Source organism: Alligator sinensis, unplaced genomic scaffold (genome assembly GCF_000455745.1).
Source record: "Alligator sinensis unplaced genomic scaffold, ASM45574v1 scaffold650_1, whole genome shotgun sequence".
Lineage (NCBI taxonomy): Eukaryota > Metazoa > Chordata > Crocodylia > Alligatoridae > Alligator > Alligator sinensis.
The window spans coordinates 224253-248874 of NW_005842674.1; the positions used below are offsets into that span (position 1 = coordinate 224253).

At 51.2% G+C, this 24622-nt stretch overlaps 2 protein-coding genes across 6 annotated transcripts in view; one reads left to right on the forward strand and one right to left on the reverse strand.

Moving 5' to 3' along the window:
• Window positions 1–15759, forward strand: part of ESCO2 (establishment of sister chromatid cohesion N-acetyltransferase 2) — a 32849-nt gene extending 17090 nt beyond the window's left edge. For 3 of the 4 annotated variants that reach the window (XM_025215783.1, XM_025215782.1, XM_006033884.3), the window contains exons 4-11: window positions 1212–1311; window positions 3099–3147; window positions 8276–8408; window positions 10620–10751; window positions 11065–11154; window positions 12263–12406; window positions 12615–12796; window positions 14678–15759. In XM_025215783.1, the coding sequence (XP_025071568.1) occupies window positions 1212–1311; window positions 3099–3147; window positions 8276–8408; window positions 10620–10751; window positions 11065–11154; window positions 12263–12406; window positions 12615–12796; window positions 14678–14810 (963 nt within the window). In that variant the 3' untranslated portion in view covers window positions 14811–15759. The remainder of the gene's footprint in view (window positions 1–1211; window positions 1312–3098; window positions 3148–8275; window positions 8409–10619; window positions 10752–11064; window positions 11155–12262; window positions 12407–12614; window positions 12797–14677) is intronic. The other variant, XM_006033885.3, reaches the window with a different exon arrangement.
• Window positions 15760–18038: 2279 nt separating this feature from the next.
• PBK (PDZ binding kinase) overlaps window positions 18039–24622 on the reverse strand; it is a 12588-nt gene continuing 6004 nt past the window's right edge. Inside the window, exons 6-7 of one of the 2 annotated variants that reach the window (XM_006033888.3) lie at window positions 22234–22416; window positions 18041–19381 (exon numbers count right to left, since the gene is read on the reverse strand). In XM_006033888.3, the coding sequence (XP_006033950.1) occupies window positions 19176–19381; window positions 22234–22416 (389 nt within the window). In that variant the 3' untranslated portion in view covers window positions 18041–19175. Of the gene's footprint in view, window positions 19382–22233; window positions 22417–24622 lie in introns of both variants that reach the window. The other variant, XM_006033889.3, reaches the window with a different exon arrangement.

Consider the following 24622-nt stretch of genomic DNA (forward strand, 5'->3'; position numbering starts at 1 on the left):
GGATCCTTACGAACCCAACGCATTTCTTAAGAAGGCAACAGAGGTCTAAACAGCCTATGGCCTCTCCCCGTCGCCGAGCGCAATCCTAGACGTATCCCTATCCTATATACTCAATTTTCGAACCCACGGAGCCTCAGCAACTCTGGGGCCTGAGAACCGAATAGAGGCCGCGGAGCTTCGACAACTCTGTGGGAAAGAATTGCCGAACCCACGGAGCCTTAACAACTCCGGGGCCCAAGGACCGAATTTGTCATAGTTCTCCAACGAGGATTTAAGCGGAGCTGAACCTGGAAACTGTCCAGCCTACACCGCGACCATCTTGGGTGTAAGTAAATAATCTTTGAATCAACCACTACGCCTCTGTGACTAATTCTAGCCCGTGCGTGCCTTGCCGCCGCACGGTCTCCTCTGACCCCGCATGCCCAGGCGACTGGCCACAGCCCGCGTGCGCAAAGACGGGTCCGCATATCGCTCCCAGCTCGCACATGGCGTCATGGGTGGGACCGGGAGGCGGCCCGCACAAAAACCAGACCAGCCCCAACTACATCATCCCAGCCAAGGCATTATCTACCCAGGTTTTCAACACCTCCAAGGATGGAGACTCCACCACATCTTGGAGAGCCTGTCCCAGTGCTTCACCACCCTCCTAGTGAAAGTTTTCCCTAATATCCAACCTCAACTTCCCTTTTTTCCACTTGAGCCCATTGCTCCTTGTCCTGTCATCTGCCCTCACTGATCAGCTCCATCCTCTTTGCAACCCCCCTGCAGGGAGTTGAAGGCTGCTTTTAAATACCCTCTCAGTCTTCTCTTTTCTTCAGACTAAATCAGCCCAGTTCCCTCAGCCTCTCCTCACAAGTCACGTGCCCCAGCCCCTGAAACACTTTCGTTGTCTCCGCTGGACCCTTTCCAATTTGCCCACATCCCTTCAGTAGTGGGCGGCCCAGAACTGAACACAGTGCTCCGGATGTGGCCTCCCCAGTGTTGCCCATGAGACTACCTGTTCTGCTTGCAGTGACATTACGTGCTGATATTCCATCTTCACCTGAGCATTATATTGTAGAATCTGTAGCCTTTACCAATAGCACTTCTGTACTGGAAAGGAAAGAGGATGACGTTGCATTCTCTGTGTCATGTGAAGTTCTTGAGCTTGGTGAGATTCTGCAGCTAGCAAGCTGAAAATGAAGCTTTATGAATCTTTGTCTTGATTACAGGACTCAAATGAAATTGGCTCTTCTATAACCTGTGAGTTAGATGATGATGATGATGATGAAATTATTCCTTCAAGTCAGTCTCCAAGTGAGAATAAGAAGGGTAAGTAAAGATGGAGTTGTGTTGATTTAAGGTACCTAAGCATGATTTCTGTTTCAGGTTCAACAACTCAGAAATCCAAGAAAGAGACCCCCCCCCTCCCCCCGAATAGCTGTCCTTAAACCAAAAAAAGCTTTAAAACCTAACTTGAACATAAAATTTCAGAACAATAAATAAGGGTGAAATCATGTTAGACTTAGACCAAGGGTGGGCAAAATACAGCCCACGGCCTGGAATCAGCCCACTGGCAGGGGGCCATCAACTGACGGGATCTAGCCCATGGGTGGCTGGCAGCTCCAGCTTCAGGTGCTATGTGGTGGTGGGTGGGACAGCTTCCACCCTGCGCTGGCTCAGCAGCGTTAGATGTGGACCCAGGTAGATGTCCCAGTCCCCGCCCAAAACCTGCCAGGCACATCCACAGCTGACGCTGGTGCCCTCCCGGGGCTGTTTCTGCCATGTTGGGCAGGTGGTAGCGTAAGCTGAGAACGGGGCTGGCAGGTTCTGGTTGGGGACTGGGATTGGGGTGTGCGACAGCTCTGGAGAGGGAGAGGATCAGGGCATGCTCCATCTCTGGGGAGGAAGACAGAGAGATTCAAGGCATGCTATAGGATGGGGATTGGGATGTGCTACAGCTCCAGGGAGGGAGGGAAAGGGGGACAGGGAAACAGAGCCCTTGAAAAGACACCAAAACTGATTAAGTGGCCCTCGAACCAAAATTATTTTACACTCCTGACTTAGACCATAACTTACCTTAAAACATAAGTGTCCACATGTTCAAGTTTGTTAACTTGTGCTACATGCTTTCTGGGCATGTCTACATGTTCATTAACATGCTATAATTATGGCGCACTAAGTTTAGCACCTGTAATGACAAGTACTAACTTAATGCACTGTAATTAGTGCTACTGCGTATTAGTGCAAACAAATGGTCTTTTTGTGTCCATTAGTAGATTAAATCTACTATATATTAGCACATTATTATGGGTTTTGCCCACCACATTAATGCACAGTAGTCTACTGCACTCGAAGCGTCTCGTGTAGAGCATCTCAAAGTGATGCCACTTAAGGCAAGTGTTAACTCCAGGCCATGCTACCCAGCTTGAATTCATATAACTTTAGTCTATTTCACGGAAATGAAACAAGCAATTTGCGATCCTTCAGCATCCCACGATGCACCACTCCCAGCTCATCTTCCTTACCACCCCCCCCTCCCAGAGCAGGGAGAGAGCCCAGGTGTCCTGGCTCCTAGCCCTGCTCCTACTTGCCAGTCCTTTAGTGGCAAGTCAGAGCTGTGCAGGCAAGAAATGGTATTAACCAGTTAGAAGTGCTGATGGCACATTCTCGCTTGACCACCACTTACCTAGTGTGGTCAAAGTGTAACGTGTGACTTTACCCTTACCTGCGGATTGGATTGTATTAACTTGGGTCTCAGTGGGGACCATCCTGTTATGTGAACTAGCTGTGTTTCTTCAGTGAACTACCCAGTTCGTCTCAACTGATCCAGTCAATGCACTTACTACCTCCTTCAGCAATGTTCCCTCCCCTTCTATAGAAAAAACTTTTCTTTCCGCCAGTCCATTCCTAGTATCTGACAAAGTAGGTTGTTGCCTATGAAACCTCCTGTCTCTCTGAACCAGTTAGTTTAAGAAGCCACCCTGCCCTACCTTCTGCCTTTCATGTTTGTCTTGCTTGAAAATGTCTGAGTTTCCCAGGAGCTCATTTCTAGATAGTCACTTGTACTTCTTTCAGTATTTAATAGTAGTAATGTCTCTCTCCATTTTTCTTTCCAGCAGGTTTTATCTACCCCATATTCAGTACATTCTCCAGCAACAAAAAAAGGTATGTTGACCTTATTCTAATGTTCTCCAAGAACGGGATTCTGGAGAGACTGCTCACTCCTAACTATCTCTGGAAATCCAATTAAGAAAATATATTAATTCAAAATTTAGCGAACGGATATTCTCCATCGGGATTGTGAGTGAGGAAGTAGAACCATCAGGAGGCGTGAAAGTATTGGCTCTGGTTTTGAGAGGGAGATCAGAACACTAAATCTTTCTTTGGGCTAAAAGCCAGTATAGTATCCAACTGGAAATTAAAGAAATATGGGTTCAGTTCCTGGTGGTACCACATTGTCCTTGTTTGACCACCGTCTGTGTTTCATTAATCCCATCTGTATACTGAAAAAAAGAGGTGACCCTAACCTCTTCTGTCTTAGCAGGTTTAGCAATGAAGCTTGCAGGACAGAGACTAACTCCTGAATGTGTTTGTTGCTCCAGCACAATGAATCATACAAAATTCAGGTTGGAAGGGAGCTCAGGAGGTCACATCTAATCCAACATCCTGCTCAAAGCAGGACCAGCCCCAACTACATCATCCCAGCCAAGGCTTTGTCTACCCTGGGCTTAAAAACCTCCAAGGATGGAGAGTTCACCACCTCTCTGGGGATCCTGTTCCAGTGCTTCACCACCCTCCTAGTGAGAAAGTTCTTGCTAATATCTAACCTCAACATCCTTCGCTGCACCTTGAATATAGTCTTGCTCTTGTTTGGGACCTGTAGTTGCTACTGTAGTTCAGCGAATAAACCCTGCCCATGTTGAAGGACGGGAAACAGATACCCTGCCTTTACAGATTTGACAGTCTAGTTATATATTTTTTTCTATCTCGTATAATCTCTTATTAATTTTCAAATATTGAAATACGTTTTTGAAATAAAGTGGTGCTTACTGAGCTCACTTGAGCTGCAGTGCCCTGTTTAATTTGCCTGTAAATCTGCGATGGGTAGATGGTAAATCACCTTCTGCCCAGTTCGTTGCTTTTCTTTAGTAGCACCTTTTTAAAAGACTGCATAACTAGAACTACGAATGACTCATCCTCGTATCTCTCTGCTAATCTGGTATTTTGGGAGGTACAATGCAGAATGTCCAAAAACCTTCTGAGCACCTAAAAAGTGCAGAACTCTCCTCTAACTCAACTAGTACTTGAACTTTTGAGTTCCTTTTTAAATCTTTAATTGTTTCAGGAGTTTGACATTTATATTAGAGAGAGCTGTGGTTGGGAACTGTCAGGTGATTGCTCTTCTTTCCATAATATCCAACATCCCTGTGGCTGCAGACCATTCGTTTTTTGAAAAGGGGGTTGCAGGTTGGAGATAAAGTGGATGGTGTGAACAGAGTTTTTGCTTTATGTCTTCTTGTGCCAAGTCGATCTTTGCCCAGTGCAGTGCATCTTTCCTAGGTATTTTAGAACCGTTAGCGTTTAACAATCTTAAGCAGATCTATGTATTTTACGCCTTGTTCTGTTACAGTACCAACTCTTTGTGCTGTTAAGTAGATGACGACTGCCCAGCAAGCCATCTAACTTATAGAAAATGATCATGCTAACATATGACTGTGCCCCTGACAACTGGATTAACCTACTGTCATAGGTCTATGTTGCTAATGAAAATGCCATGTTTTCCCACACACAAAATAAGAACCTAATAATCCCTCTGTCTTACTTAATCAGCTTTTTAGTACAGATTGTTAGCAAACGGACATTCTGATCTCAGATTGTTGTGAGCTTAAACACACAATTATTTTACATTTGATAGAGCCAAAAAAAACCTAAACTTGTCACACTGTAATAATTCTCTGCCTTTTAGGAGTGCGGAAAGAGCAAGATCTGTTTACAGTATTTACTTTGTTTCCTTATGTGGCTTTTCAAATACCTTCCATGGTACAAATGGAATTCTGGAATATGCTGAATTTCTAATGTTTGTGATTAACTGAAAATTGGCCTTGGACTTGCTGTTACCTCCCACACGATGTTGTCTCTCGGGAAGAGATGAGCACAGACTTTTCCTACTTGGACTAGAGTTTAATTTTCTGCTTTGGGAACTCCTCAGCATCTAAAGCTAGAAAACTGTTCAGTGCTTGTGGCTGTAAATCAATTCCGCGTTAAGGGTAATAGCACAACAGGCAGGGACCCTCACTGAATTTGCTGAAAGAACCCTAACCACTCAAGGTAATGCTATAAAAACACCACACATTCGTTAACAGTTTTAACATGTGGTTCTCCACATCTCAGACCACACGTAATAAACTTAAATGTTTCACATGAAGACTTCATTTGGATCAACAGCCGTGTGAAAAACCCTTCCCTTGATCTATCCCATTCCTCTCTTAGCGTTGCCTCGTGCCTGGAACAGCAGCAATTTTTTTTCTCTGCTGGTTTATAAGAGAGAAAAGAGCTTAGAGTGAAGGGTCTTTAACTGAAGCTGCTGCCAATCGCTGCATCCAGACTGAGCGCTATTAGCTTGACAGTCTTGGATTTCTACTGCTGGAGCAGAGTCACAAGGGGAGGTGGTCCGAGGTGCTTTGGAGCAGGTGCAGCATGGGCTTGGGGCCAGCTCACAGTTACTGTTGGCCAGCTGGCAGTGAGAGGCCCCTTTGAATGTCTCAAATTTTTAGCGCTGAAACAATAGCCTTATGAAACAGTTTCTTAACTTTTACTGCATCTCATCTTTCATGGTTGCCTTCCCTTTCTTAAAGGGGCTGCAGAAGGGACACCACTATGTTTGCATGGGGGGGAGAGAGCAAGAATTGCCACCTTTCATGTGTCCTCCCTAGAGGAGAGCGCTTAGATCACTCCACAGCCTTGCAGAGCCACCATCATCCTAGGTGTACAGGAGGGAGAGGGGTCTTGGCAGCTCAGCTGTTTCTTCCTGTCTTCAGTTCCTATTTCCCTCTCTTCAGCGCTTGATTCTTCACTCAAGGCTGCATTTAGTGCCTGAGATGTTGTCCCTGGGAATGGCTGTAGAGCCACAGGCCTGAGCTCGCTGTCTGATGCAGCGAGAGGCTCCAAAGCATTCGCTTGGTTTTGGTGCCTTTTATCTTTGTAAATAAAATGTGTATGTATTCTCATTGAATGCCTACTCCCAGGGGTATGTTTCTGGGTACTGAGATTCAGGTACGCTTGTGAAGCGGCTGAGGACGGAGGTGTCCCGCATACGTGCTGTGCACCAGAATTTATTCCAGTTCATTAAGGTTTTAGTCCAGCTTTGGCAAAGCCCCTGTTCCAAGTGTGATTAGAAGTGGAGGAATGCGAGGCAGGACTGATACATCCTGTTCCCAGCTCTGACTTGCTGACAGTTTAGGGAAGTTTCTTTGCAAATCTGAGCCTCCAGTCACTTAGGCAATGCAAAGCCAAGTGTTTCAGCACCTCGCTGCAAGGGCCAGGCGGCGGAGCAGAATCTGCTGCTCGGAGTCGGCAGCTAAGCACCTCCAAATGAGATCCAAGAGTAGGGAGTCACCCCGGCTTTCAAATAGGAGAGCCTGCTGACTGGGATCTGCCTTCAGTCTTACTCCAGCCGGTGCTTAGTGCCTATCTCCAGGCTGTATAGAGGTCCTTATGGTGCGTGGGAATTTCCATCTCCTGGAGTTAGGTGCCTACATTGTAATACCTGAAATGAGCAGAGCTCAGTTCTTTCCAGAACCTGAGAGATGGGGGGGGGGGGGACCCGCAGTCACCCAGGACATGGGGTCTGGGTCCACTGGGCTCTTCAGCCTGGTGGGGGGTGCCGTCGAACCCCCTTAGACTGGGCAAGTTCTCTAAACATTAGACAGCTGTACAAAAAGTGGCTCCACCTCCTCGTCCTTTAGCCATGCATGTTTGAATGAAAGTGGCTACTGCTGTGTTGTGCCCAGTCTGTTCTGTTAGGTGCATATTGAGCATGCTGGGAGCATGCCTACGGGATCAAGCTCTTCAGGGGCGGGGTGCGGGACTGCTTTGTTGTGGACTCTCGGCTTAGGCAGGACCAGGTTCAGGAACCTGGAGAATTGAAGCGGTGAAAGAATAACTGCCTGCCGGGGTTTGAGAACTAACCTGGGGGTGACAGTGGGCAAGAAGCTGAACAGGAGCCAGCAGTGTGCCCTTGTTGCCAAGAAGACTACTGGCATCCTGGGCTGCATTGGGAGGAGCATTGCCAGCAGATCCAGGGACGTGATTCTTCCCCTCTTAGCACTGGGGAGGTCACATCTGGAGTCTTGTGTCCAATTTTGGGCCCCCCACTACAGAAAGGATGTGGACAAGTTGGAGAGAGTCCAGCGGAGGGCAGTGAAAATGGTTGTGGGGCTAGGGGACATGACTGGTGAGGAGAGGCTGAGGGAAATGGGCTGATTTAGTCTGGAGAAGAGACTGAGTGGGATTTTATAGCAGCCTTCAACTCCCTGCAGAGGGGTTGAAAAGAGGATGGAGCTGGGCTGTTCTCAGTGGTACAGATGACAGAACAAGGAGCAACGGGCTCAAGCTGCAGCAAGGGAAGTTGAGGTTGGATTTTAGGAAGAACTTCCTCACTAAGAGGGTGGTAAAGCCCTGGACCAGGCTCCCCAGAGAGGTGATGGACTCTCCATCCTTGGAGGTTTTGAAGCCCTGGCTAGACAAAGCCTTGGCTGGGATGATGTAGTTGGGGCTGGTCCTGTTTTGAGCAGGGGGGTTGGACTAGACGTGACCTCCTCAGGTCCCTTCCCAACCTCGTTTTCTGTGGTTCTGGGCACTGTTGGATGGGGACACCCATCAATTTTGATGGGTCTGCCCTATTACTCAGCACCCACTTGTAAGAGCCTTGCTATCTACCTTGGCTGGGGAGTGTTAGCATTCAAGAAGCCTCAAGTATTCTGAAGTTGGGCTGTCCAAACAACAGCTCACAGATTACACTGCAGGCCCCAGGCTCCCACTCAGCTGGGATCGCACTGATAGAGTATAGACAAGAGTACAGTGTTCATTAAGCTCCTGAGGATACTCCATGTACCATCTCCAGAGCATCTCGCCTAGTTTGGGGTCTCTTGGAACAGGAAGCCTCAAGCTGCCTGAGTATTTTGAATTCCTTTTTCTCTTCTTTTTCTGGGGATGTGATTTACTTTGGTGTTTCATGTGATGTGAGGTGTGACGGGACTCATTGCAAGGTAACTCTGACATGAGTTTTTTTCAGGCCACAGCCTTACCCAGATGACTTGGCATCTTCCCTGAGACTCAACCCACCTGCGACAATGGCTCACACCATGCAAAAGAACAGCAAGAAAACAAAAGACCTGAGCAGAGACTCTAAAGCTCAGATGATTATTGTGAGTATCCCTCTTGGCGATGCTGATCCTTCAGGGAGCTGGGACTTCTGGTAGTGGTGAAATGACACTGCACCCAACCCACATGCTGGCTGTCTCAGGGTTCAGTGATTTATTTATTTAGTATAGAAACGGTTCCAAATAGTGTATAAATCTCCATCCAAAACATTAAAAGCTAGGATTATAAACGGTATTTGGGAATCTGTGTTTTTCCCAAGGTTTCCCTGGGCTAAAGGTTTTCTATATCTTGGAATAAATAGGGAGAGGTTTGTGCAATGACAAAGAAAAATCCATACTGAGGCTGTAGGAGTCAGTTGCTTAACAGAAAAATACTCAACTTTCCCACGGCTATGCGGTCTGCTGCCTGGGCAAAGGCTACCGTGCTTCAACCACTGAAGATGACTAATGCAATAAGGATTAATACCCAGCAGTAGGGACATTTTCTAAACCATCCTGTATGTGTATCTGGTGGGAGGATGGATGCCCACCTCGTGACGCCCCTAGTACATAGTCCAGCTCCTCCAAAAGTCTGGCAATACCATGGAATACACCCCCCGCCCCGGGACTGCATTCTCTATTATGCTGTTTTTTTATTAATTAAAAAACATAAACGTATTCACATAACTAATACAAGTGAACTGCTTCTTCCCTCCTCTCCACCCCATGCCCTGTGAAATCAATCACTTGCAGAACCACATCATCATTTACTCAGATGAACTAGTAGGAGGGAACAGGCTGCAAGTGGATCTAGACAGGTTACAGGGGGGGGCCGATGAGAACAGGATGGGTTTCAACACTGACAAGTGCAAGGTGCTGCACCTGGGGAGGAAGAACCAGCGGCAGACCTACAGGCTGGGGAACTCCCTTCTCGTCAGTGCAGAGGGAGAAAAGGATCTTGTAGTCATTATTGATGCCACAATGAACATGGGCCGACAGTGTGGGGACGTGGTCAGGAAGGCCAACCACACCTTGTCGTGCATCCACAGATGCATCTCGAGCAGGTCCAGGGAGGTGATATTCCCCCTCTATGCGACACTGGTCAGGTCGCAGTTGGAGTACTTTGTCCAGTTCTCAGCACCGCACTTCAGGAGGGATGTGGCCAGCATCGAGAGGGTCCAAAGGAGGGCCACCCACATGATCAGGGGTCAGCAAGGCAGGCCCTACGAGGAGAGGTTGAGGGACCTGAACCTGTTCAGCCTCCAAAAGAGAAGGCTGAAGGGGATCTAGTGGCAGTCTACAAACTAGTCAAGGACCAGCAGGCAATGGGAGAGTCCCTGTTCCCCCGAGCACTCCCTGGAGTTACAAGAAACAACGGACACAAGCTAGCGGAGGGTAGTTTCAGGCTAGACATTAGTGTTGAGCCCCAGCTCAAGTCTGGGATCGTGCCCGGTATGCAAAAGCCAATAAAGATGCCAGGGGTGAAAGTATAAAGAAGATTTATTGCTAGCAATACAAGGTGCAAGCAGAGTAATTTCACGTAACAAGCACACACATTCTTAATTCTAAGCATCTTTTATACAGGAGTATTGGACCTTCATAAGCATTCTTGTTTGCTAATTGGTTATAAGGGAGTGACGCAAGGAGTTCTTTACTGAGCATGTCTCTATACCTGTGTTTTAGCTATGTATCTCATTTCCATACATGTATGTTTCATTAGCATACTTTCTCCCCACCTAGGGGTGTGCTTTTTAGTACTTAAATTAGCTCTTTGCCCTAGTCCTCTGATTCTGCTTTTGTTTTCAAGCCTCCTTTATCTAAGACTGTCTCCTCCTTATCATTGCAGATGGGCATTAGTTACATAACAGAGACTTTTGCTTGGGCTTTGTATAGTGGTTTCTAGGTCAAACCTGACATTAGGAGGCACTATTTCACTGTTAGGGCGGCTAGGATCTGGAACCAACTTCCAAGAGAAGTGGTGCTGGCTCCTACCCTGGGGGTATTTTAAAAAAAGGCTGGACAAACATCTGGCCAAGGTCGTTTGACCCCAGTACTCTTTCCTGCCATGGCAGGGGGGTCGGACTAGATGATCTCCTCAGGTCCCTTCTGACCCAACCAGCTCTGAAACTATGAAACAGGGCTGTCCCATAGGGGAACAACCACAGGACCCTGGATTATTTTAATCCCGGTCCTACTAAATCTGAATATATTTGAACAGCCTGTCAGGAACCCTTCAGATCGACTTCTGACATGTCTGGGCTTCCCTCCTGATTCCAGGATGCCGGTCAGAAGCATTTTGGTGCTGTTGTGTGCAAGTCGTGTGGCATGATCTATACAGCTGCCAGCCCAGAGGATGAAGCCCAGCACATCCAACATCACCAGCGGTTCCTTGAGGGGCTAAAATACGTGGTAAGGAAATGGCTGACTCTTGCATGGCAGCTAGAGAACTTTACAGGAAGTGGCATTTGTGATCGAGCACAGAGTTAAGATTGCATAGGCCAAAGGTTTTCTGTTGCCCAAGTGACATGTTAAAGGGTATGTTACTTCGCTGATTCCCATAATCACCTCTTGCCACCAGGTTAATGCATGTGACTTGACTTTCCCCTTCCCCTTGCCACCTTGAAACCAGCGGGCATTCACATTACAGCTATGATGTCTGCTCTGCAAATAAAACCTTCACTCCCTTCCTTGCAGTTAATTAACTTTTCTTTTTCTCTGGCAGAGCTGGAAGAGAGAACGGGTGGTAGCAGAGTTCTGGGACGGGAAGATTGTGCTGGTCCTTCCAGATGACCCCAAATATGCAATCAGAAAGGTGCAGCTTTTTCTCTAGATTTGTTTGTACAGTGCCTAGCACAAGGAGGCTGACGCTTCTTGGGGCTACTGCAAAACTGACCCGAGTCCCTGTATCACCAGAGCATCTTGCATATTTTTCCTGTTCAGATAAGCTAAAGTAGCCATTCATAGAATCAGAGAAAATTCAGTTTGGAAGGGACCTTGGGAGGTCACATCTAGTTCACCCCCCCTGCTCCAAGCAGGACCAGCCCCAACTACATCATCCCAGCCAAGGCTTTGTCTAGCCAGGTCTTCAAAATCTCCAAGGATAGAGAGTCCGCCACCTCTCTAGGTAACTTGTTCCAGTGCTGTTCTTATCTCTGCACTAGCTGGAGGCATACCCAGATGTGGGTATGCCTCCAGCTAGCGCAGGAATAAGAACAGCAGCTTAGACCAACATCAGGGGAAGGATTAGGGATGTAATCATCCGTGACATCCCAGGATGAAGAGGGGAGCTCCCAGCCCTGAGAGTTTATCCAGTGTGAAGCACTAAAGGCAGTTTGAGGTACTAGCTCTATGCTGATGCAGTTATTACTGGGTCTGTTGAAAAGCCAGAGACGTGCCTGCTGATTTGGAAGCCATTCAAACAGCAGCTGATGAGCTGCTGCTCATCCAGCAGAGCTCCGGTGGGGCAAGTGTGGCTTAGGTCCTTCAAGTCAAGCAGGGAAGAAGGAATGCCATATACTGCATTGTCTGTCAGCCTTGTGTCAGGTTGCCGTTTGAGGCTAGGGGGCCAGACCTTGCAAAGAGGTGAGTTGTATATTGCATAGATGATAAAGGATGGGGAGAGCCTATTGAGTCAGCTGGTCCATCTTTCTGTCTGTGCAGGAATGTGCATTAAAATATAGACAGGTATAATCTAGACCTTTCAACACCTCAGGGGCATGTCCATAACTCCATAGAAGACTCTTCCAATTTCATAGATCTCAGGATAGTGCAGCCCACCTACCAAGCTAGAGGCAGATTTAGCAGCTGGATAATGAATGTCTCTGTGGGTGATCAGCTGAGCTACGCTCCTGTGCTTGAAACTGATTGCTTCTCTGACCTGTGCTGGGCTCTAGCCTGTGTCTCCTTTTAACTCCTATCAGGCAGAAGAGGTACGAGAACTCGTGGATAACGAACTGGGGTTTAAACAAGTTGTGCTGCGCTGCCCAGCCAAGATCAAAACCTACTTGTTTGTGTCCAGCGAGAAGAAGATAGTTGGCTGTTTGGTTGCGGAGCACATCAGACAGGTATGCAGTGTTCCCAGCATCTAAATTGTGTTTGCTTGGGCTGATCTGTTACCGGCACCTGGCTTTATCAGGGTGACCTTTTAAGGAACCAATTTAAAAAGAGCCGCTTGCCTTTCTGCCAGACGCTCTTGGAGGTCAGCTCAGCTTGCTGCTCTGTTGCTCTCAGGAGAGACACCGGCTTAACTCCTCAACGATTTTTCCCCAATAGGCATTCCGGGTGCTCTCTGAGCCGCACGCCCCACAGTCCCCGAACCAGGGGGTCCTGGAGTACCATCGTGCCTGGCGTTGCTCCACAAAGCCGGAACCTGCCATCTGCGGAATCAGCAGGATCTGGGTGTTCAGCCTGATGCGGAGAAGAAGCATCGCGCGCCGGATGGTGGATGTGGTCAGGTAAGGAACAGAGATGAGTCTCTCCCGAAACGCAACAGCAAGAGCAGCACAGCAGTAGTCTCGTGGTGGTGTGGAAAAGCTGATTACGTAGGGTAACCCCATGACGTTGGGAGAAGTTGCTTATGGAAGAGTGTAGATGCATGTCCTTCACAGGTCTGAGAGCCCCCTATCACACTGCAGAGTTGGCCTATTGACCAGACAGATGGTAAGGGGCATTTGTTACTAGCCTGTGCCCCGGAGCCAATGCGGCAGTGCAGCAACATTTGCAGAGAGCTGTACAGATCACGTAGGTTGGCTTTTCACGTGCCTTTGGCTTTGGCCTGACTTTGGGTGCACTGTAGCCCACTGAGCAAAGCTAAGCCTGTGGGAAAGCTTCACCTGCATGTCCAAGGTTAGACCTGCTTCACAACTAAGCAGCTAGAGCATAGCCTGCAAATGACTTAAGGGGATATGCATCACGGGTCGCCTATAAAATATCAATGCTAAGTGTCTTAGCCCACCTCTGCAAATTTATTAGATGTCAGCCGAGTTAAATGGAGTGCTAGGAGTCTGCTGACTGACAACAATGGTTGATGCATTGATTGTAATCCAAACACCACCGTTTATTCCTAGGCAAGAGGCTTGTGTTCTGTACTTTAGGTTTTGGAGGGAACATGAAAGGCAGGGAGCTACTCTGGGACAGAGGGACTTACTGTCCGAGCCCCCAAGGTCTGGAACAGCCTGCCACCAGAGGTGGTTCAAGCGCCTTCATTGAACACCTTCAAGATGAAACTGGATGCTCATCTTGCTGGGATCCTATGACCCCAGCTGACTTCCTGCCCTTGGGCAGGGGGCTGGACTCGATGATCTTCCGAGGTCCCTTCCAGCCCTGATGTCTATGAAATCTATGAAATACTCTTTAATGAGCTTCATTATCCCCCTGCTTTCACAGCAGTCGGTTAGGAACATGCCCTTCTGCTCACTGATTTGTAGGTGCCTTTGAACAGTTCCCTTCCAGTATCAGTTCAGTGGAAATACCCAGGGAAAGATTATGTGGACAGACTTAGAAGCCTGATCGTTACTGAGATACCAGTCACCAAAATCCAGGAAGCTTCCAACTACAACCAAAATTTTGCTAGTGGCTTTCATCTCTGTTTCAAATCTACTTCTTCTTGAAAAAAATTCAATACCCAAGAGTCCTTCATCCCAGCGTGAAATAAAGTTGTAATAAAAATACCAGTGGACTACAGATCCAGGGCAGTGATTCTCCCCCTCTATTCAGCACTGGGGAGGCCACATCTGGAGTCTTGTGTCCAGTTCTGGGCCCCCACTACAGAAGGAATGTGGACACATCGGAGAGAGTCCAGCGGAGGGCAACGACAATGGTTGTGGGGCTGGGGGACAGGACTGGTGAGGAGAGGCTGAGGGAACTGGGCTGATTGAGTCTGCAGAAGAGAAGACCGAGGGGGATTGAATAGCAGCCTTCAGCTCCCTGCAGGGGGGCTGCAAAGAGGATGGAGCTGGGCTGTTCTCAGTGGGGGCAGATGGCAGGACAAGGAGCAATGGGCTCCAGCTGCAGCAAGGGAAGTTGAGGTTGGATATTAGGAAAAACTTCCTCATAAGGAGGGTGGTGAAGCACTGGCACAGGCTCCCCAGAGAGGTGGTGGACTCTCCATCCTTGGAGGTGTTGAAGCCCCCGGTAGACAAAGCCTTGGCTGGGATGATGTAGTTGGGGCTGGTCCTGCTTGGAGCAGGGGTTGGACTAGATGTGACCTCCCGAGGTCCCTTCAACACTCATGTTCTGTGACACACGAGGTATGGAACAACTCCCAGCTGCTAGCACGTTATGGCGATAGAGCCAGACTGTTACCTCCAACAATGAACTTTGCTTCTCTGTTTCAGGAACACATTCATGTATGGCTGCTACCTAAGCACTGTTGAAATCGCCTTCTCTGACCCCACACCCGATGGCAAGCTGTTTGCAACCAAATACTGCCAAACCCCCAATTTCCTGGTCTACAACTTCATTAGTTAAAACCAGTTCCAAACAATCCAAAAGAAGTGTGAGTCATGGCAGAGTTATTTAGCATGGTAAACCGTTCATAGCAGTTTGGACATATTGAAAACAACCTTTTTTAACCTTGTTCCTGGGCTGTGTTTCTATTTCAGATGCCTATTGAAAGCTATGTCTTGCCTCCCCTGCCTCCGTCAAGTTTGGAGGAGCGGAGGGAAACTCGTCACTTTCTGTACATAGCGGTGTCGCCGGCTAACGTACTTTGCAGGGAATGTACAGAAAGCTAAACAAACTCGTGTTTGTTTGGGTTTTTTAAATAGATTTAAAGGTTATTATTTCAAAATCGAGAGCGTCTATTGCTGCAATTTGTAAATTGCTTAAATGATTTTATTAATATAAAGATGTTTTCTCTTCGCTGATTGGGTTTAGATAGGTTTGTGGGTTTTAGGTACTTAACTCATCGTATCCTCTCAAGACTCTTAAGTGTAGACGATCGCATTGGTACTGTGGAGACAAGAGTGGTGTTCATTTAAGCTGAGTATACTACAAATACTGATTCTTCACATCCTGGGTCAGTCAGGGGACAGGGTAAGGATGTTCTATCTGTCTCTCACCCTCCAGATGAAGGGCTCAGGTTTTTTTGCCCTTTCTACAGTCTACTGCCCAGGTTGCTGATCACCGCTACTGCCAAACTACCTGAAACTTGACCCAGCACAAAATGCTTGCAACTGTAGTCGGGATGCTACAGTCCTCGGGCATCCTTTGTAACCACCTGTCAAGGGCGAGGGTAGTATTGGTAATAGGCTTAGCTAACATTTTAAGCGTTTAGTTGACCCAGGACAGGTTCTCCACCTGAAACCCAAGCCTTGAAGATACTTTGGGAAAATCAAGTGTCAGCCTTGTTGAAGACGGTGACTGGCACTTTGCTCTGGAGGCAGTTCCCTGACTAATCTGTTCAATAAAATGCATTTCCGAGTTACCTCCTTGTCTCATTTCTGCAGGGCCCAAGCAGTGGCATTGGTACACACCTTGTGTCTGCTATAAAACTTCCAATTTACAGTGGTCCGGTGTACAAATTTTCCTGCTTTAAGAATGTCATGCCACTCAAGTTCCTCCTCTTTCCTTTGGAAAGTGCAGCAGGATTTTGTACTTGTCCTGTGCTAGACTCGTACATCAAGGTCAGAAGGAGCCAGTGATCCTCTAGTCCAGTGGCTTTCAACATGTGCTCTGCAGACCCTTGGGGTGCACAGACTCTATCTAAGGGGTCTGTGAAAGATGACTGTGATCAATCAAAGTATGTGAATACCCACACTTAAAATTCAAAGGGGTTTGCACCGCCACTTGAAATCTTTTCGGGGTCTGCAAATGAGAAATGGTTGAAAACCACTGCTCTAGTCTGACCTCTCATCTGATGCAGGTTTTCCTGTTAGGAGGTCTCCATTTCTAATAGTTCAACCTGGGGTGCCACAAGACCCCCCCCCAGCCATGCTGCAACACAGCTGCTGCCAACCGTGGTGGCAGCAAGGTACAACTGCCCCATGCTCCTCCTGCATGAGGGCTCTCCGATAACCGTACAGGAGGCAGAGCTGGCTCGCGCTGCGGTCCTTCCTAGTCGGCCCCCATCAGAAACAGGTGCACGGGACAATTCCACTTGCCCCGTGGGCCTGTTCCTGGGAGATGTGGTGCAGGGTCGAACCAGAAACAGCACCAGTTTGTGCCCGTTTTAGGGGTACGGGAGAGCCCTGTTGTGCAGGAGAGCAAGTGTGCATGGCAGCCCTCCCTGGTCGAGTGCAGCAGGCACACACGGCAGCTTTACCTGGAGGTGGCAACACCCAGCTGAGGGCCATGGAGACAAGTTGAGATGGCACAAGTCTTATCTCAGCCAGGGGTGCCCCCAGATTCAGAAGAGCTGGGGCTGGGCCCTACCTCAGAGCCAAGGACCCGTTAGCTAAGTCTACTGTCTAGCTACATCCATCTGATACAAGTGTGAGACGTCCATTTCTGCGGTAGGTGCTGACCCTCTGATTCAAGCCATCCCTTTTTATACCTTGTCCTCTAATAAACTCGGTCAGGGGGTTTCAATGGGGGTATGCATACCCCTGGGGGTACTTGGGGTGACCCCCCCCAGTCTGCCTGGCTGCTGGGGGACTCCTACCTTCTCAACCGACCCCCAGGGGTAGACCGGCCCCCAAAAAGGTTGAAGACCCCTGAATTAGGCAAATGCAGCTTGAACTGCCTGAATTTCCGCAGTACAAAGCATTTTGCAGGTCTTGTGGTTCTTTTCTATCCCTTCAGTGGTTCACTTAGCATCACAAAATGAGGGTTGGCAGGGCTCTCGGGAGTAGTGTCCACCCCCCTGCTCAGAGCAGGACCAGCCCCACCTCCACCTTCCCAGCCAAGGCTTTGTCCAGCCGGGTCTTCAACACCCCTAGGTCCCACGTGTGGTCCCTGTAGCCGACATGGGCATGCCTCCGTCTCTTGCACGGGCAAGAGTTACTGCTTACACGGAGGGAGTACCCCAAGCTCTTTACCCACTGCGTCCTGGAACAGGGCTCCGCGCTTGCACTCCAGCTGCTGCGGCTTTGTGCTGCTGGCAGCCCCGCTCCCAAGTGAGCCAGCCCATCCTGCGCCAGCGACTGCCCTCTCCACTGGCCAGTCCCCAGGGCTTGGCAGCCGTAGACGTGCCAGTTGGATTACACCCGCATCACGGAGGGCTGCGAGCTGCCGCCTGCAGATTCCCACTGAAGGCACGCTGCCAGGAAAGCTCCTTGGACGTTATGCTGCAGCCGCTTCAACCAGGGTTTTGCTCTTCAGGACCTGTTACAACCGCTACCTAGTAGCCATGCACTAGGGCTGTTTATAAAATTGCATAAAAAAAGAGTTAGACCAGGGGTGGGCAATTATTTGGGCTGGAGGACTGCTTAACCAGTTGTTGAGGATACCAGAGCAGGAGCGCGAGCTCCTCCTCACAGCTCTGCCAGGCGCCCCATGCTCCACGTCTGCCCTCCAGACACCTACGGCACTCCTTGGACCTGCAGCCAGGGGTTCCCAGCCCTCTCCAAAAGCAGGTGCTGGTGGGGCTCAGGCGACCTTTTATCTGTGCCTGCGCCCACGAGCTATGCCTGGCCCCATGCCACGTGCCCGGCTCTGGCTCCCCACAGCCGCGTGTGGGTTCAAGCTGCAGCTGCGCCGGCTCCGGGCCCTGGGGAGCAGATCAGCCAGGGTGGGACGGGGTTTGGCTGGAGCTGCCGCATGGCCGGGCGCTGCCTCTCCCTCACCGCCAGCACTCGCACTGGGGCCATCTACCCAAAATGTAGTCAGGGGCTGAACACAGCCCGCGGGGCATATTTTACCCACTCCTGGATTAGACAAACACTTGTCTAGGGCGGTTTGGACAGGGGCGACGGTGCCTTGAGCGGCGAGTTGGACCACATGGGTGCCTGAGGTCCCTCCCAGCCCGATCCTTAAGCATTAACAGGCACCGTAAGCGCGGGCTGCACGAAGCGCGGCCGAGATGTCACACCACACTCAGCCGGAGAGTTATTGCACTCGAGTCATGGCTCCAAAACACGGTTTACTGTGTTAGAAGATAAGCTACAGGAAAACAATGACAGAGTTAAACAAACGAAACCAGCTGGGAGAAGGGGAAATATATAAATACTAAACTATTATCCTACATGGAACAGGGGCCCAAAGTGCCAGTCAGAAGCACTAGCTGGGAGAAGGTTTATAGGGAGCCTGCGACGCATGAGGTTTTCTGCATGGCTGGAAGACTGCTTGGCTCACAAGCCAGGCGTTTACCAATCCCCGTTCCTCCAGGACTAGCATTAGTGATTCCCAGCTGCTCGGTATTTGTTTAAAGCCGTGGCTTTCAGCTTCCAGCTCCGGAAGCCACAGCAATAAACACGGCTGCTGCTCCCCCCCCTGCCAAAATCCCAGAGGCACAGGCAGTCCCGGGGGCCAGGCGACGCAGGGTTGGGCCACGGCTGTATCCAGCGCGTGGGCTTGGTCGGGCTGACACGGAGGGTTGCTTGCAGCCAGATCTGGCGAGCGGGGCCAGCGCAGCGCCGGCTGCACCCGCAGATCAACCCTGCCCCTCCACCCTGCCGGGGAAATCGGTCGCCAGCTGGTTTGAAGCTACAGGACACAGAGACGATTGCTAGAGGAATTCCCTAAGGATGCGGACTGCTCTAAACACGAGACGTGGGAAGGAGGAGACTTGCAGCAACTGGAAGTTCTAGCAATGCCATTTGCCTGGCAAGTCTCCGCTATCTCAAGAAACCCCGACACTAAGGACCTAAATTACACCAGATCCCTGCACAGGATACACGGGGAACCCAAAACCGACGTGCAGAAGCCTCCGGGCTGCAGGCGAATCTCGGACGGTCATGGCTGCTGCGCGCCGGCCTCTAAGATGGTGACGATGTGGGCCGCGGAGGGGCGCTTCGCCGGCTCCTCGCTGGTGCAGACGGAGAACAGCTCGATGGCGTGCTGGTAGGACGGGTCCAGTTCCTCCATGTTGAGGGGCGGCCTGGTCCCCAGAGCGGCGTAGTACGCGTCCTCGTCGAAGTCGTCTTCGTCGAAAGACTCGTCTGGCCGAGGAAGCGGAGAACTAATCAGTGGCGGGGACAGGGCGAGTCGCGCATCCCCTCCCCAGCCCTTGGCACGTGCCGTTCCTGGGCACTTTGAAGGGTAGGGACGAGGGTCAGACCCACTGACTCCCTTTGAGAAGCTACGTGGGTCCAGAGCCTTGGCCTGCGTAGCTGATTTAGCGACCACGAGCACGCCCAACACCTCCAAGTCCGAGAGCCGTGGGGCCGCGGGGGGGGGGGTCACATCTCGCCCAACCCGTGCCCGGGGCTGGATCAGCCCTGCCCAAACCATCCCGCACAAACCCAGTGTCCGATCTCTTCACAAAACAAGTCACCCCTGACAGCACCAGACATCACCCCTGCCGCAGGGAAAGCAGGGGGATGCGGCGGCTGACATCCTGCTGCTGCAAAGGGTGCTAACATACACTCGAGAGATCGCAGGCAGAGGCTGTGGCCCCCTGCTAGACGAAGACCCCCCCCCCCATCTATACCAGTCTGACAAGGGGGGAAATCCTTCCTGACCCCAAATGCAGCATCAGTCTGACCCGGAGTGCAGGGGCAAGACCCTCCAGAGTCGAGTACGTCTTCCCAGCAGCATTGGCACAGCCCAGTCCCCATCCAGCCTGGGCTGCAGCCAATACCCAATGTCTCTGAAGAAGGTGAATAAAAACCCCCAGTGCAGGAAAAACTCCTCCTGGCCCCAAGCGGCAACCAGCAAAGCCCAGAAGCCGGGAAAACCTCTGCAGTAGCACAAGCATCGCTGCACCTAGATCTACCCCAACCAGTGTCTGTCCTTCCTCTCCTTGCCACCTCCAGTGACGAAGGGTGCACGTCCTCCCTGCTCCGACAGTGCAGACGTGCCCCCCAAGACCCAGTCGAAACCTACTTTGCTGCAACCTCAAGCCATCGGTCGGCGTCCTGCTCTGTGCAGCGAGAGAGAAAAGGTGCTTCCCTCCTCGTTACGGCAGTGCTCCAGGCACGGCTAGGCCCGTGCTCCCGGGGCTGCCTCGCTCGCCTTTGCATTCGCAAGCTACTGCTTGATGCTGGAATCGAGTGTTTGCTTTCAGGCCCCCGGGGAGCAGCGCCGAGGGCTGCCTGTCCGGGCACACAAGCAAAACCCTCCCTAGATACAGGCCATCGGGCTGCGTTTGCTGTGGGACTCTCTCAAGGACAGTAACCCCCGGGGTCACACAGCTGCACGGCTTGCTTAGGGCTTTAGCGAACCCGACATATTTCCAAAGCTTCTTAAATCCTGATCTGTCACTTCCCTGTTTCATTTACATCGTGAAGGCGGTGGCAATGTCACCCCAAACCTTGCTAGGTCACGATTCCAGCTGGAGTTTTCCCTATTAATCAAAGGCACGATTGAAAAATAAACCGAGCCGGATTATTCCTTCTGGAACCGCATGGTTCGCTGCTTCTGCTAGCGGGGAAAAGGGACTTTCCACTGTACATCTGGCCTCGACCAGCTCTGTTCCAGCCCAGAAACCACACTGGGACGTGCGGATTAGCAGTCGCTGCCTGGCCTGCACCGGTCCTCGAGCTGGACGAGCAACGGTCCGAGCCTACCGAGATGCGGCTGGTGGGGGGTCTGGTCCACCCGACACTGCTGCTGTGCCCAGACTGATACTCTTCGGGGTCTATTGCTATCCCTCGTGTGTGCGAACACTGATAATAACTATTAATACTAAATTATTCAGGCTGAACAGGGACAGAAGGCTTGCGCTCCGACTTATCCGGCCAAGAGAGATCGCTGCCTGCAGCCGTCTGAAGCCAGGCAGAGACCTACCCGTTCAGGGAGACGCGAGCTTTCCCAGCTGCAGCCTGCTTTGCCCCGCGCTTTGCCCGGACTTACTAAAGAGACTTCTTTGGAGGTCCCGTCGTCTCACTCGGCTCGGCCCCCTGGGGTGCTACGAGACCCCTCGAAGGGCACCGCAGCGCCCAGCCCCCATGCAAGGAGCGACGTGCTGGCTCCCCCACACACCAGTCGCCTCTGTGTCCCTTGACTGAGTAATACCCCGGTGCACCTTTCCCCATGGGCCCTCCCGGGAGCCCGGGAGGGGTGGGGGACAAGCCCACCTGAAGGGCATCCTGCTCCCAGGATGCCCTGCCACGCAAGATCCTTCTGAGGGGACACCCCACTTTAAGTGGGGGGGCTGCTAAATCCTGAAATATGACGGGAGGCCTCGAGTCGAACAGCTGAGCATCGCTTAGCTGTACAGCATCTAGCTCGCCGCTTCCTCCACCACAACCACAGCCTAAGCGCGCTTGCACGGCCCGCAGCAAGGCACCGTCACGAGCGTGCTTCGATGCCGTCTCCGCTGCAGGGCTGGAATGGTGTTGACGGGAATTTGAGGAAAATGCTCTCCAGCTGTTTGACGAGCCTGCAGAGGACGTCAGCCCCTGGGATGATTAATTAGGAGCGTTTATCAGCTCCTCGTTTGGCTTTCCAAAGCCAAATAAACTTTGAAGCCGCCCAGCCACCTGCAACAACATGGAGGGCCGCAGCCAGGCACGTGTTTTGCAGAAAGCCCCAGGGTAGCTTTGAAGGCTGCAGCGCATTTCAAGGGAAGAAAGGCGATGCTGGGAAAAGGGACTGGCCTCACCCCACTGTTAAAATCAGCGAGCAGATGAGGTCTGGGCTATTTTCCCCTTGGCGAGGAGCTGCATCGGGAGGATGGCAAAAGACTGAAGAGTCTCGCAATGTTTCTAGCCATGGAAAAAGCAAGGCCCGAATTGCTCCCGGCTTCACTGGTTTTGTATTAACGCCCCCCCCCAGCTACCTGCAGCACGGCAGAGTGCAAGCCCCTGCAAGAAGGACTGGGTAAAGAGGGGAAAGAAGGCCAGCCAACCTTCCTCGTCGTCGTCGTCCTGCATGAGCAGATTCACGTGCGGCACCGAAAGGGTCATCATCTCCCATAGGGTCAGCCCGAAGGCAAAGATGTCGGCCTTGTCGGTGATCACGCCGTCCTCCTCCAGGGCTTCCTTGGGCTTCCACGGCTCCGTGCCGATGTAGCGGGCCTCCGGGTCGCTCACTGAACGGAAAGGACACGAGATTAATGCCGTGGCTGCGAGAGAAACGGTGCAAGGCAGGGACAGGCATGGCGGGGGCTTGCGTGTGTGGCTGTCGCATGGAGCCAACGCATGCCAAACAGCCCCCTCTTGCACTTGTCCACATGGGCACTTCAACACATCATGGAGCACGTGTTAGGTGGTTAAAAATACATCTTCGATCCCAGGCTGGACGACGCCTAACGATGACCTGCATGGCAAAGCACCAAGAGTCCAGCTCAGGGTCTGGCCGTGCCCCAAAGCCACGACTTCGTTAACGTCTCGGCCACGTCCTGCCGAAAACTCCCGGTGTTGCAGCGGCGGGGGGAGAAGCCCGTGTACCACCGCAGAACATCACACAGGACTAACCCCAACGCCGCCTACACTGTGACGGGCTCTACACGAGCTATGATCATGCAGGAAACATCTGGGACAGTTCACTAAAAACATCAAGTCTGTGCCCAGCAGCTGTCAAAAAGGCAAGCACGATGTTAGGGGTTATGAAGACAGGGATTGTTAGCTAAACTGAAAGCATCTTTGTGCCCCTTTATTAATTCATGGCACAGCCGCAGCTCGAATCCTGTGTCCAGCTGTGGTCCCCGCACCTCCAAAAGGACAGAGACGTAGAGAAGGTGCAGAGACGGGCAACTAGGATGAGTGGAGAGACTAAAGAGGTCAAGCCTTGGCAGGTTAGAAAAAGAGATGTTTGAAGGGGCATGAGAAGGCTTTACAAAAGTCTAAACAGCAAAGAAAAAGTCACTGGGGATTTATTAATGGACTGTCTCTCCCCAGACAAGAACGAGGAGAGGGCTGAGAGGGGCCGTGGTAGCAGCGTACCGCTATATCAGGGGCTCGGAGAACAACTGTTCACCAGGGCACCCTTGGGGAAAACCAGGAGTAATGGCCACAAACCCCTGGAAGACTGTTTCAGGCTCAACGTTAGGAAAAACTCAAGCAAGGGTTATCCCTGCTCCGATTGTCCCGGGTGTCGATAACTCAGTTTGCCCTTGGAAGCTGGAAGGAGGACAGGGCGTTATATCTCCCGTCGTTCACGGGGACGTGAAGTGGGGCAACGGGCTTGTAGGTCTGCAACACCTCAGGATCAAAGTCTTTGTCCTGGGGATGACCTGGTGGCCTGTTTTCAGCCCTTTCAAGTTTAGTACCTGGTCTTCTCCAACAACACGCGCCACCCAAGCAGCAGAAAACCTGCATGCTTTAGGGGCTGGACGCACGTGCAAGGCGAGGGCTGCTCCTCACCAGGGGCTTCCTGTGCCTTTCGAGGATGCAGCACTTGCTCTCCACGGCGCTGGTCATCACCCCAACCCCAGATGCTCTGTTTGTGCCTGGCGCCGTTCACAAGCGCTCCCCGAAAGGGGCAAAGGCAGAGGCAGGAATACATCAGCAGAGGAGACCTGCTTTGCTACAAAGAACAGTTTTGCCTCCTTTAAAGCAGCAATCCATTACTCGCCGATGCACATTTGTATTAAAGGCCTTGGAGACGTTCCCAATTCACGGGAGTCCCAAATGACGCGCGGCGCACTGAACGAGGGAACGCCGGGTGCTGCCCAGACCCTAGCTGCCTCTCCAGGACAGGCTTGGCCGGCCAGCACCCCTGCCCCTCAACACGTGGCGGTGATGGTATGCTTTCCCCCCGGGCCCAGTGATTTACGGAGCCATCAGTGGCCTTCCAGCTGCGAGGGGAACGTTTCCCTTGCAGCAGGAAGCTGCTTTTCGAAAGCGCGCGTTGCTAGCGCGGCATGACTGCTGAAGCCCCAACGTACGCTATGGCCAGCTCGACTGCCGCGTGGCTCGGGACCGAGCGTGCCGGAGATTATCTCGAGACGCGGTGGCACGAGGCCTCGCTCGCGGCCAATGCCTCCATTGCGACACCCTTTAACCTGACCCCTTTGGCCACGCATCTCATTGGGGTACTGCCGCGGCTTCGCTCCCTCTTCCTGTAATAAGTTACTAATAAAAAAAGAAAGACCTAGAGAGCAGGTTTGCAAAACATCGATGCACTGCGAGCCCAGGTCCCCGGGAATAGAAGTGGCCTGGAAGAGCGAGCTGTTAATTAACTTAAACACGTTCCTGCCTTGGCTGCCGAAGCCAACGGGCTGCTAGACATCTGCTTCTTGTTTAAGTGGAGTATGTGCGGCTTGCCTCCCAGGCTCGGGAAAAAAGGGCCACGCC